Source organism: Neopelma chrysocephalum, unplaced genomic scaffold, assembly GCF_003984885.1.
Source record: "Neopelma chrysocephalum unplaced genomic scaffold, ASM398488v2 Primary Assembly neopelma1_108, whole genome shotgun sequence".
Classification (NCBI taxonomy): domain Eukaryota; kingdom Metazoa; phylum Chordata; class Aves; order Passeriformes; family Pipridae; genus Neopelma; species Neopelma chrysocephalum.
Window position 1 is genome coordinate 3,635,821 of NW_020897773.1, and position 13,933 is coordinate 3,649,753.

Below are 13,933 nucleotides of genomic sequence, written 5' to 3' on the forward strand. Positions count from 1 at the left end.
TTCATTAATGGAATCATAAAATGGCTTGGGTTGGAAGCAACCTTAAAGATCATCTAGTTCCAGGACAACCTTCTCCTGTGTAAAGAATTTTAGACCTCCTCAATACAAATTTGGAGAAAACAGTTTGATGTTGGAAAAAAGGGATTACTAATACTGGTGTGAAAGTCCTTAGATGTAACAGGTTAGAAGAACACATTGACAGGTTTGATGATTTCTAGCTATGCAGGTAATGATGATTTCAGCATATTCAAAACCTAATTTTTTTCTGTGAAACAGGTTAAATACTTGCAACAGTCCGAAAAAAGATTTCAAATCAAAGAGTTTTCAGTGAAAGTTGATTTGCTTTTTGACTGTTTGGGGTTTCTCTTTGTTGGTTTTGGGTTTAAGGTTTTTTGTGTGTTTGTTTCTTCCTTTCTTTCTTTTGAGAAGAGCAGGGAGTGAAAGTCATGAGCTCATTCCTATATCTATTCTACATTTATATTACATCATTCCTATATCTAGCTGTCTAGCCTGTGCATAAAAAGCTCACAAGGTCTTTATCAAGGTAAATACGATTTAGATAAAAAATTCTAGCAAGAAAGGTAAAGTTACATGCTAATATAGAAGAACATAAAAGGTATTTTATATAGTCTATTAAAAATCACCACACTAATAGTATTCAGGATTTTCACATACAGAGCAAACCCAACATTCAGCAACACTGGAAGTCTGCAGGTAACAAATTATCTTAAGATAATGTAAAAGAAAGTTGTCAGAATCAGCACTGTTACAATTTGCCAACTTTCCTATAACTATCCAAGTTTCTCAGAAAATTACAGAAAAAGGAGAGAAGGAACTGTCTTAATTTAATTGGAGATGACCTGTGAGTATTTAATAATAATAATAATAATGGCCAGTCTTCGTGAACGAAGATTTGGGGAAAGGTCTTTTACCTTTCCAGCCTGCGCAATGGATTTTTTAGGTGAGACACAGCCTGCGCTGAACTGAGCCCACCCTTTAATCCTAAGGTTCATCTGCCAGGGCCAAGCAAGCTTGGACAATGGCAGAGAAGTCCTCAGGACGTAGGTTTGTTTAGAGTGACCTTCTCATAGATGGATGGCCTTACAGGGCTAACGGGCTCCATCTGCCCGGGGGACTGGCTGGGATTCGAACCTGGGTTGCAGAGGTGAGAGTCCTGCATGCTAACCACTAGGCCACCAGGGGTCCCCTGTGAGTATTTAACATCATGGTGAACAGACCTGATGTGATTAGATACTCAATCCTCCTAAACCAGACTGTGCCAGTTATTTTGGAAACAGATGTTCCAAGAACAGACCAAGGATACTGAACAGAAGATCAAATGACTTAAAAGCTCTGGGCAATGAGGAATCTCCCTCATGTCAACTAGCTCCTTTCAATACGGGGAGCTCCAAGTCACGGGCTTTCTAAAGACAAAGGTATCACAGGGGAAAGAAAAAACCAAAACAAAACCCAAACAACAAACAAAGTAAAACCAAACAAAAAACTAGAGAGAATGAATTGTTAATTTGCAAGGCCTGGTTCGCAAGATGGTGAGCCGAACGATGAGAGGCACAAGTTATGCAAACCTTGAAGGAAAAATTTGTCTAAAATTAGGTATCAATTTTTGCCCCCTTTATTTTTTTTTCTTTGCTTTGGACCAACTAATTCCAAGGAGGTATTTGTCTCATCTTTATTTGAAATCTACATGGCTAAATATTCTCACATAAATGTTGTCAGAATGTCTTTTTTCTCTTGTTCAGCTTTCTCTTAATTATTAGATCAAATGATAATAGGCTATAAGTTTAGCTCAGAATCTGCTATTCATTTATATAATCAGCATCTCCACGGCAAAGAATAATAGTTTTACTGCCACTTCAGTGTTGGAATCATAGCATTAAAAAGAAAAATAGCAAGAAAATCCTTATAAAACATCACTAACAGTCTTTTTTTGTGGCAGCAAGTAAGTGTATGCAATAGAGTTACTAACAAGAAATAACCAGTAATACATGATAAAAAGATTTATAAAAAGTTATTTTATACATTCAGTCTTTGATATTTTTATAAACTTGACAGTTAAAAGCTTTGCTGCTTCTGAAGTAAAAACCAACCAACCAAAACACACAAATAAACCAAAACCCTAAAAAGAACCCACTCAGTTCCCCTTCTCTACTTTTTTTTCTTCAATTTGTTTCTTATTAAAATCTTCAGGGTTAGATAGTGTTCCCTCCTACATATACATATACACACACAACACTTCAATCATCTCTGTGCCTAATACCGAGCATGCAAAGACTAGTACTGACCTGAGAGGGGATTCAGGACCTTAATTTTCACTTGAGCTACAATTACCTAAATTGCTCAAGAGACTGAGGCACCAACTCTTCTGGAAACTTACCTACAACTGTTCCTACCCTCAGAAATACTGAACTGGATATTTATAGGGATAGGCAGAATTTTCCATCCAGATGCTATTCTTCAGTTCACAGCTTATTTAAATTAAAGTGAAAGAAGTATGGACTAGGCATTTGAATTTCAGTGTTCTTTCTCATAAGTTTTGCAGTCAGGTTTGTGTTGTTTTAAAAACATGATGCTTGGTGAGTACAGATGCCTACTGCATATATTATAATAAATAAAACAGGATCTTGTTTCCTCTGAACCCCTTGTGACGCCTGTGAAGTCCCAAAGAGAGAATTATTAATTTTTTCTTGCTTTTTCAGTTTCAAAGTGTCTGCAATAATATGAAGACTGTGTTGCAGCCCACAGAGCTGTTTTTAAAGCATAAAATCACTCTCTGTGTCTGCTATCTCCAAAATCACAAACAAACTTTGCCCAAAAAGTGACAGACAATGCAGCCCAGAGTCATTCCAGGAGGTATGTGAACAATCTGTATCACCTGTAATCAAGTATTCAGGTTTGCTCTCTGATCTTGTTTTATTCACCCGTATAAGTAGAGCAATAGTAGTGCCCTGGAAACACACCCTGATATATACCATTTTACTCCTAGAAATTGTGTGAGTATTCAAATATGTATTGGCTGCTACTGAGTGAAATTTATTTTTTGTTCTATCCCGGGCATTTGGTGTTTTCTCTATGGCAACTACTTCAGTCCACCTGGGCCCAAAGCTGCAGACTTGGTGAATCATAGGGAATCTTTCCATCAGTCTGATAGAAACAATTATTTATATGTGATTTGTTACTAGATAATATGTGAATAGAAGTTTAAGCGGTTCCTCCAAATTCCTACACTGGTATTATTTCAGGACTGAGGTCCTAAGCCACACTGTAGAGGTACTAGAACTTTAACACACAGGACCAATCAGTAAAGACCATGATATAATTCCTCTAATATTTTGAACACATGATTCTTCATGTCATATATCATCATATCACCTTTATTTTTCTTCATTTAAAACTGTAAAGCATCCAGATATAATGCAAGGAATGAAAGTTACATTTCTTTAATGTGTATGTGTGTCCACAGGTGTCTGTGCATGCACAACGTCGACATCTACACACACTCTATTTTCAACATATTTTCCCCTCAGAAATGTCACTTTGATAAATCTTTGCTGGCATGCTTAATTTTTCTTATCACTGTTTGATTATTTTAGTATTGTTCATTGTTCCTAGCCATCCAGTCAAGAGCATACACCTGCAAAAGGCCTTGCCAAGAGGCAGTCACATACTGTGATCTACAAAGAAAGATAGGAAGCCAAATTATATTGCTGTGACATCTGTCCATCCATCTGCTGTAGTTTCTATAATCTACTAAAGCCAATCTACAGATTATACTGATGTTTAACCTTACTGAAAATCCAGAGTAAAATCAAGAATAACTTTCAAAAGGATAAAATGGGCATGGACATTATATATATATATAGATGTATGTATGTATGTATGTATATAATTTTAAGTATACATAAATTAAAATAGGGCCAAGCGGTATTCCAGGGTTTTTGTGCACTAATAAACTCTAATTATTTCAGATTCTGTATTGTACACCAAACATCCAAGTGTGGACAAGTATGGATGTTATCCACTCCTATTTTAGGGGAAATAGCATGAGAAATAAATCATGGCAATAAAAAGTAGTTACACATTTTTGTTTACTGAAGACACCATAATCACTTAATGTTAAATATTCCAGTTGTTTAATCTCCAATATTTTATTATAAAGCTTTCTTTTCTTTGTGAAACTGTATTGTTTGTTGAAATGAACATGTTCTTATTTTCTTTAAATTAGTTTGAACAATTATAATTGTGTTGCTTATATCACCAAATACAAAAGTTTATCAGTTACTGCACATTGGTAGTGGCTATAATAACTTTGTGTGGTACGATGCCAACACGACGCTTTCAGAATCCCAAAAGCTATAATCTTACTAATGCACGACCATTTGGGATATGAATATTACTGAGAAGACATCTCCTTTCAGTGTAGTTTCCTCTGGAGAGGGAAACCCAAGAGCAGGAAATGATCCCATACTGCTGAACTGCCGCACATTTTTCTGTTGGACGAGAACCAAATATTATTGTAGAGAAGCCAACACCACCACTATAGTGCCACCATTCCCACTGGGGGCATGCACCGGGAAAATGAAGCCTTAAACTGGACAGTGACTGAAAATAAGGCATGGGAAATAAAAAAAACAAAGTTTTCTATATAAAATATCACCACCTGTCCAATACCTTTATGGAAAATTGTTATGATGAAGCCTGCTTTGAAATTCTTTGCAGATCTGCGCGTGTTTATGTCTCTAACGCACGTTTCCCGGCTTTTCATTGGAAAAAAAATGCAAATCCGGTTTTCGCTTGTGCCCTGTGTAATAGGAGCGTTTGGCCACAGGGTGGTACACCAGCCATGTTTAACCGAAGGCTTCGGGGATGATGAGGCAGCTCGGCTGTGCCCTCTGCCAGCTCCACTCCACCAGTAACAACAATCTGGAGAGCTCAGAATAACTGGCCATGAGCCAAAGGCATAAATTGTCAGAAAATAAGACAGGAAAAAAACCGAGAAAAATTGGAGAATTTTCTTGCAAATGCTAGTAATATCGTGGTATTAATACTACATAAATGCACGTATCTATTTACATACAACTTGAAACATTCATTAGGGTTTTGTTTTTAAAGAATACATTTTTGTTTCATCTGACTAGCTAGAAAAAATAATTAAACTAGATGAAAAAAAATTACGTTTCCAGTCAATAAACTTTAGATTTCAGATTGAAGAGAATCTGTACTGTGTCAAATGTGAGATGAAAAAATACAACTTCTGTGATTAACACATTTTCTAGAACAATAAGAATAAAAATAAACACCTACAATAGTAACGACACTTTTTTATTGTTTGGCTACTTACATTAAAATCTTTTGTTAGCACACTCCATAATTTTAAATGAATTACAGGATTTTCTACCTGTTAACTAATTTCAACATCTGCCTTCCTCGCCACTATCCACCTTTTCAATAAAATAAATGGCATTTGTCAACTTCACTGTTACCTTTTCTAGGTAAGAGGGATACTCAGAGATTTAAGATAACTAGAAACAGTTTTCTTGGGCACTAGGATCCTTTTAAAAAGTTAAGTAAGAAACATCAGTTCCTACACTGATTCTTCTGCTTTGACTCATGGATGAAGTTCTAGTCACAGATTTAAGTAATACTGTGAAAATCAAAAGTAAATTTAATTACAGACTGATATTGACATAAATAGGCAGAGAACAAGACCTCCATTTGGAATTGGAATGTGACCCTTTAGCCATGCAATACTGTTTAAAATTGCTTTCACAAAGCTTTTCAGAACTCAGCAATGTATGATGAGAGAAAAAGGAGGCATTTTCTGAGAAACATTCAGCAATACTGACTCTCTGTCATAGGCAACTAATACTTCCTCATGCATCTTAGAGTCTCCTCTAAGATCTTTCCTCTAGAGTTATTCCTTTCAGTCTGGAGCAGGGCTCCATCTCATATCAAATGAAAACCAGGATGCATTTTTTGCCTCGGGAGAGTTAATGTTAGTTTACCACTTTTAATCATTGTGCAGGATTCTGTAAAAAAGAAATGCAGTTATCTCATGGAACCTACCTCTTTCGCATGATCTGCCAAGGTAGCCCGTGCCAGAGCAATCACAAACATATCTGTTCCACCCATCCCTGCACACACCATTGTTTTTACAGGGGTTGCTAAGGCAAGGTTTTGCAGTTTCTCTTGAGCATGAGGGTTTTACTCCAGCTGTGCTTTGAATTTCAGCCATCTGTCGAATATCTTTGCTTTGACCATCAATAAATAAATCTCTAATGCAGCCGACGTATCCATAATTGAGAAGTGCTGTCCACACCTCTGTTGGGAAGACGAGGCCTGCTTTATTTTCTGGTAAGCCTCCAAGATATAAATCATCATCCAAGTCAAGGATTTCACTTTCCCCTGGTGCAGTATATGGTGTACGTAATGTGTTCACAGATATGGTCCCTGAAAAGACAACAAAATGCATGATTTTCAAGACATTTAAAAGATTTTGGTTCTGCTTTTTTACTCTTTCATCTGCACATCACAAACAGCTATAAGTGAAGCACAGCTATTCTATTTGTACATCTATTGAATACACTTCACTATTTTAATTTCAATGGACTACAAATATTGTCAGGAAGTGAATTATGAGAAAAACATTTACGCACAATACTGCAGGATCACAATATCAAAAAAATCCAGCCAAAATCACCTTACCAATCTCATAGGGAAAGGGGGAATGCAGTTGAGAGTTATTTTCAGAAATATCCTCATTGTGCAACAACAACAAAAACAACAAAATCTTCACTACCTCATATGCATTTCAAAGCATTAAGGGTGAGGTTGCCTTGATAGGTTGTAACCTGGGAGGCATATCTGTGTCTTTGGTTTGGATCCAAAGACACAGTATTTTTAAAAGACTCTTACCACTTTCAGTGGGCTTTGGATAAGACTTTTTTCTTTAAGTGCAGGAGGAAAATACTCTCATCAGCTTCCAGGGAGGCAATCATTAAGAAGGTAGTGATGTGCTCCTAGAGTGAAAATCAATGCCTCTGGCACTTACCTCGAAATGTGTGCATGTTACAAACAGAGGGAGAGAAGATGTATATAGACCTTCAGGAAATCAGAAGTATCTATTTGATTTAAATTTAAAAATTAAATAAACAAAATTAAACCTAAAATAGAGGTCTCTTTCTACAAAGTGTCTGACCAAAAAAACTTTAAACAACTGCAAAGATTCTTTTTGGTTATACTTTTTAAATACAATGAGGTATGTAATTTTTACAGTTTGAATAAGCAGAAAAACAAATTTAGTACATGAAATCACAGAACATACTTATGTCAACCAAATTTAATTTTATTGCTAAGTAAAATCACTTGAAAACAAAATCTTCATGTAGATCTTCACAGAAGTAACTCCTTACCATTCTATGTGGGTGCAAAAGCAAACAAAATATAAATCACAACATTATATAGGTCACCAGACTACTATAATGTACCAGTCATATCAGGTAACACTTATTTCCTGAACATGCCATTAAAAGTGTATTAATGATGACAAGACACTGAAGAATCATATTTACCACAATGAATTTATCATACACATATATACAAAACTAACATGATTCACTACCTCCAATGTTAACCTGGAAGAGATTCCACAAGATAACACCAATTATCAAAAATGCTTCTGCTGTGATAGCCGTTGTGCACAGGAATAAGACATTCAGATTTTTTTAGAGCATACATACTAAAATATGAGTTTTAAGCATAGGAAGGTCAGAAAAAGATCATTCTCCTCCTTGGATACATCCTAAAATTTAAGCTTCTCTTTTAGCCATGGACTCCTGTGGAAGCTATATTCTTTCTGTTCTTTTGTTGCTTCAACTGGTTAACTTCAACAATGCAGAATGAATAACTAAAGAATTTGGATCTTTAGTGAAAGGTCTTTGGGGTAAAGATCTCAGGAGGTCCAACTCTCATGTGAGACTTAGGACATTTGGATTTTAGAAGGGCTGGATACCACTACAAACAGTGTCCCTACTATCAGAAGAGATCTAAAAAGATAAAACAAAGGTTTGCATAGTAGTTTTGCATCTTTATAAAGACATTTAAAGAATAGGATGTGGTCAGTTTTCCCTTTTATGTATTATCAGAAATGTTTTCTGTGTGAGTTGAATAATCACACAGATGTAAAAATGAACTCTCAGTCTTAACTGTAAGAAATAGGCATGTTGAGACAAGATTCTTTTTCTTCCAAACCTCCATCTGTTGAAAACTGATAAGATTATTATATTTTGCTAAGTCTAAAAATTTGTATGACTGCTCAGATTCTTGAAGCAGAACTTGGCACTCCTATGGAACACTTGCTATAGATTTGACCTCAGGCATGCAAGCATAAACACTTTGAGGTTTGATCTTATTAATCAGGTACATCAAACAAGGACACCTGTGAATGACCTGTCAAACCAAGATAGCTAACTTTTCAGAGAGCATCCTGGGCATCAGGAAGGACTGCTAACAGACAATAGATGATTTTTTCTTCCAAAAAAAAGAAAGATGCTGTAAACATAAATCATATTTGTCCTCAGTATTTCTTACTGGTATTGTTGCTCGCTCCCATCTGTTGCTGTATATGCTATTTTAGGACCTAATGCTTTAAACCTATGTTCAGGCAGCACCCACTTGTGCACCCACACAAGTTAACTCAGCTGCAGCCTCCAACCTCAAGCTCATGAATGCGAGCAATGCTGTTTTCTATTGGACAAAGGCATTTATATTTTCAAGATATTCAAGACAACTTCTAGGACTCCTTTTCTTGACTACTTTAAGTGCACAAGAAAGACAGGTAAATCTCTGCCAGTGCAGCTGCAACATTACATGGTGTTCCAAGTGGAAGCTTTGGAAGCATAGAAGGCTTAGAAAGGTGAATGATAAAGGGAACTGTAGATCACCACTACACTCTGGTGACTGTGAATTATAGTTATGTGATAGATTGAAGTGGGAAATTTTTCTTCTGTATGTCATAAAGAATTACCCCAAAGACAGCTTAGATATTATTTTGAATAGTTAGCAACAGCTTCTTAAATAAATGAATTTTTCACCTTCCCAATAAATGAAACCCCATAAAATATGCCCTGGGAGAATTCCTCTGAAATCTTAGTGCAATCATAGCATCTAATGACTATGGGTAGAAAAACATGACAGGCAACAACTCCTCAGTGCATCTCTTTCAGTTTTAGAAGGCCACGAACCACTATGACACATCTGGACTGTCTCCAATTTACTGCTGGACATATTCATGACATTCCAACTAACTGCCATAGTGTGTGCATTATCTTCAACCAAAATACTGTAAGTTATCTCTACTTAATTCTTTTAGTTGAGAGCTACACTAAGGCACATAGCACCTTCAGAAGACCCAAAGCTGTTATGTAGGAGCTTGAACAAAATATCATATAGCACACTGTCTAACAAGAACTAGGACTATAATATAGATAGGTTGTAGTCTATCTAGTAGCAGACAACCCATGCCTGGGCACCAAGAGGTTCATGCTCTCAGTTACCAAGTTGTCCTGCTTTCCAGCTGAACTTGTAATAGCATGTCCAGGCAATTGTACAGCCATCACTGCTCTTGGTATCCAAATTATCTTTTATGTATTTCTGACAGGTAATGCAAACTTTATTCACTAATTGCTTTGTAAATGCAGGTGAAAAAATTCCATGAAAAATAAGGGGAAATAAAAAAACTATTCCAAAATACAGTAAAAATTACAGGGTCTTGTAAGTATGCTAAAATAAAATGTAGAACTCAAGTTCATAGAACATGGGCCTACAGAAAATAAACAATGGGTCTATTAACACTTTTGGATTCACAGAACATCCAGAGCTGTGACAGAATTAGAGGGTGCTGTGTCATCTTGGTGAGGTTGTTTTGAGGATTTTTCTTTGGTTGGTTGGTTGGCTTTGGGTTTGTTGTTGTTTTGGGTTTGTTGTTTGCTTTTTTTTTTAAAGTCTGTCATCTTTCTTAAGGGAAACTTTAATTTCTACCAAAAACGTCTCAAGTTGGACCTCATGACAATGGCAGATGCTACCCCAGAAACTGGGGACTGTAATGCAGACTCCCTTTGATAGATTTCAATTATACTTTCTCTGGGAATTATAGGCAGATAAAAAGGAATTGTTTTGTCAAATCACCAATGTGTTCAAATTCATTTGGATGTTTCTACTTATGAATGTGAAGAGACATCACTTTCCACGGAAGCAGAAAGAAGGGAAGCTAATGGAGCATACAAATTTCTTACATGGTGTAGAGTAAGATAGGCACAGGTATTCCCCCAAAAATGCCGAGGCAGTGGAAAGAATCAAAAAAGGTTTATCCAGAAGATAAGAATAAAAAAATTACAAAGGGAAAACTGCACCAGCCTGAAAAGCAGTGCTGGGCCTGAAAAAGACACATACTCCTGTTTTCTTCCAGCCCCTTTCCTTCCTTGTCTTCTCTCCTGTGCCTGCCTGTAACATCTGTTTTATCTGTCTGCATTGCAGGGATCTGCCCACAGGGGCAGCCTTTCTCTGGAATGCAAGAGGGAAAGAACATCTCCCTATCCCTGAAAAAGGGGTTTCTTCTTAGGGAGAAAGTCTCCTTAAGCAGACATTCGGTTAAACTCTAATCTCCTCAAAGTAAAATCTTCAGAAAAATGAACACCTATCCCTGTATGTGGCCAGCACGAGAAAAGGTTAGTAAATTGCCCTGTAAAGATACTGTAACATCAATCCTTCTCAAGACAAAATCGACAAGTTTGACAAGTGGAAAAAATGGGACACACCTCATTTTGCAAAATAACCTAGAGACAACAGATATTACCAGGAAGTAGCAGATTCAGAGGTGCACTGGTCACTCAAGAGAAAACTATAACCTTAAGTTTTAACAACTCTGTAGTAAGAACCATCCTAAAAGTTCCATCTTTGCACACTACCTAGCATAACAGCACCCATAATCAGATCAGTAACTGTTTCTTTGAAAAGAGCAACACTGAGGCAATAATGCCTGTCAGGAAACATGGAGCTTCCTTGCAAAGTTTTTTAGTATTCAAAGTAGGAAATATTGTCTGTATTTCTATCAGAATAAGGAAGAAATGGAAAAATGCTGATAGCATGTGGATTTTCCAGCCTGAAAGAAGAAAAGGGAATGACTGAAAGAAAAGTGGGGTGACTTATTTAGTCTGGGAATTCATGATCTACCTTCAGACTCTAAAAAAACAGTAGCATTTCTAATCTCCAGAAATTGGACATAAATTTAAGGGTCCTGGATGACCCATGGATGCTCTGATTTGGCAGCATTTTACCTGAGAACACAGTGCAATTTAAAGATTCAGAAACTTCTTTAGGTATTGGAAAAGCAGTTTGAGAAAAACTAATGAAATTATGGGCTTCGGCAAAAATTATTGACTTAAAGGACAACTGATTAGTGAGCAGTCCTTCAAAGGAAGAGTCTACAATATAAGTCAACAATAATCCACATATGATCAAAATGGGGAATATATTGGGGGTCATAGAGAAGCCTATTGTGCCACTTTACTGGGCATTGGTAAAGTTTTATCTTGAACCCTGAGAAAGATGTAGATCAGCCAAGGAGACTGCAGAAGATGGTAATAAAAATGGTCAATAGTTACAGAACATGACATAATAAGGATAGGAAGAAGCTGGTGTTTCTTAGTCTCTAAACCAGAGACTGACATAATCTGCCTCCCAGGCAGCTCTCAGTAAGACAAGAGGGCATGGTCTTAAGCTCTGCCAGGGGAGGTTTAGGTTGGATATTAGGAAGAAATTCTTTACAGAGAGGGTAATCAGGCATTGGAATGGGCTGCCCAGGGAAGTGGTGGATCCTCTGTCCCTGGAGGTTTTTAAGATGAGACTGGATGTGGCACTTAGTGCCATGGTCTAGTAACCACGGGGGTGTTGGATCAAGGGTTGGACTTGATGATCTCAGAGGTCCCTTCCAACCCAGCTGATTCTATGATTCTATGATTCTATGATTCTAATATTCAGATCCTAAGTATTATAGGAATATGACATAGGGGAAAAATGTGTGGTGTGTTTTGTTCCTGCTATGAACAAGAAAATGATGGAAAAAAATATTTTGTTGTGCATAGAAAATTATTCAGCTTATGAACGATTACATGGGAAGGTTGTGACTGCTGGAGGTAACTCAACACCTGTCAAGACTTACACAAGTATACTGTCACTACTTTCATTGGAGGGATAAAATACTGGACCTCTCAAGGTCACCCATCTCGCTTTTACTATGACCTTATGAATAAATGAAAAACACTAAGTGGATCATTGGAAGAATTTTCCTTAAAATTTAATATAAATCCATTCTCCCAAATACACAAACTATTAACATTTGTTGAAATAGAAACATGTGAATCTAGCAGTTCTTAAAAGTTTGAAAACATGTGGGAAGCAATATATAGAAGAGTACATGTGAAAAAAAAAGAACCTGTAACACAATACATGTAATTGATATCAACAAAGTACTACTTACAGTGAGATACTGATTATAGTTAAGCTCTAATTACATACTTTAGGAATAATTTCTGGTATTCAGGCTGAAATTCTAACGTTAGTTCAAAATTCCAGTGACTTAGCCCTTAAATGCTACCTACCTATGAATAGATTCTGATATATTCTGTTTTACACTGCCCTACACAGTTAGAGGTTGATAAGAGAAGTAAGAGTCCTCTGTGATTTCACTTTGTAATGATGATTTCCAGAGGACGAATGGTCGTTATTTAAAAAAAAAAACAAAACACATTCAAGGTTATCTTTGAATATGGAAACCAGTTTAACAAAATTTTAAATAATACTTAAGTCTCAGAAAGCATTTATTAAACCTGTTTCTACTGTGTTACAAGAAACACTGTGAACAAAGACCTTTACAGCTGCTTCATGATTGGGTTTTATTTAGTTTAGGTTTTTGGGTTTTTTTCCCATTCTTTTTCTGCAGAATTAGCAGTACTGTTAAGAGCAGAACAGACAAACATTTCCCTTAGGTATGAGTTAATGAGCCTCTCCAATCATATTCATTATCTCAGCAATTTACTTTTTCATAAGACTGTGTATAAGAAACTAAATCTTATTTCTAAACCTTTTCTCAATCCTGATCATTTAAATAAGAAGATTGCAAGTAGAGCTACTACAACTATTTTGATCTCTCTGTTTACCTGATGTAGCCTATTTAGTTGCTTTTTGTGCCCAGGAAAAACATTTGCCTTTAAAGAAACAGTGAAAAATAGGAGCAATTCTAATTAATTCTAAACACACTTTACATCTTGTGAGCTAAAGCACAATATAACAGCTGTGATGAGGACTGTGACCACAGCATACATCCCATGGCCAAGACAGGACACATGTGAAGCAGCTATGAAGCTACTGTCCTTCATAGGAATTCAGGATATACAATTCAGGAGCACTGGGAAGAATCTCAGCTTATATGACAGGACACAGCAGTTGAGAACCAGGTTGTGTCCTCTGCTGCATACCTAGCAAGAAAGATGGACCAGTGGAGAAGGTATGAAATCTTTTACTTAACCCTGGGAAATATGGTCTCAGGAGCTCCTTCTTACCAAAGGACCTCTTTTTTAGGTAAGAAAGCACTCAGAGTAAATCATACAGGCAACAGAATGGGACTCTAGGCTGAAAAATTTCTGTGAAGGTCAAAAGTTCCTTCATCAAAAGGAAATTAAAAGGCGTCATCTCTTCCCTCTTCCTTGTAGCTCTCAAAATCTGAGGAGATTGGCAGAATTGCTTAAGAATAGAGCCCACATAATTACAATTTAAAAATTCCCTACATCTTTCTCCCCTCCTCCACTGCAGTCCCAGACAGGCAACGGCAAAGTCAGTAGTTTAGAGTGGATGCTCACTG

The 13,933-nt window shown here is 36.6% G+C and overlaps 1 protein-coding gene across 32 annotated transcripts in view; it reads right to left on the bottom strand.

Annotated features, from left to right (window-relative positions):
• The window catches only part of NRXN1 (neurexin 1), a 713,001-nt gene that overhangs the window by 412,859 nt on the left and 286,209 nt on the right, over positions 1-13,933 (bottom strand). For all 32 annotated transcript variants that reach the window (XM_027696600.1, XM_027696599.1, XM_027696611.1 and 29 more), the window contains one exon: positions 6,085-6,468. In XM_027696600.1, coding sequence (XP_027552401.1) covers positions 6,085-6,468 — 384 coding nt within the window. The remainder of the gene's footprint in view (positions 1-6,084; positions 6,469-13,933) is intronic.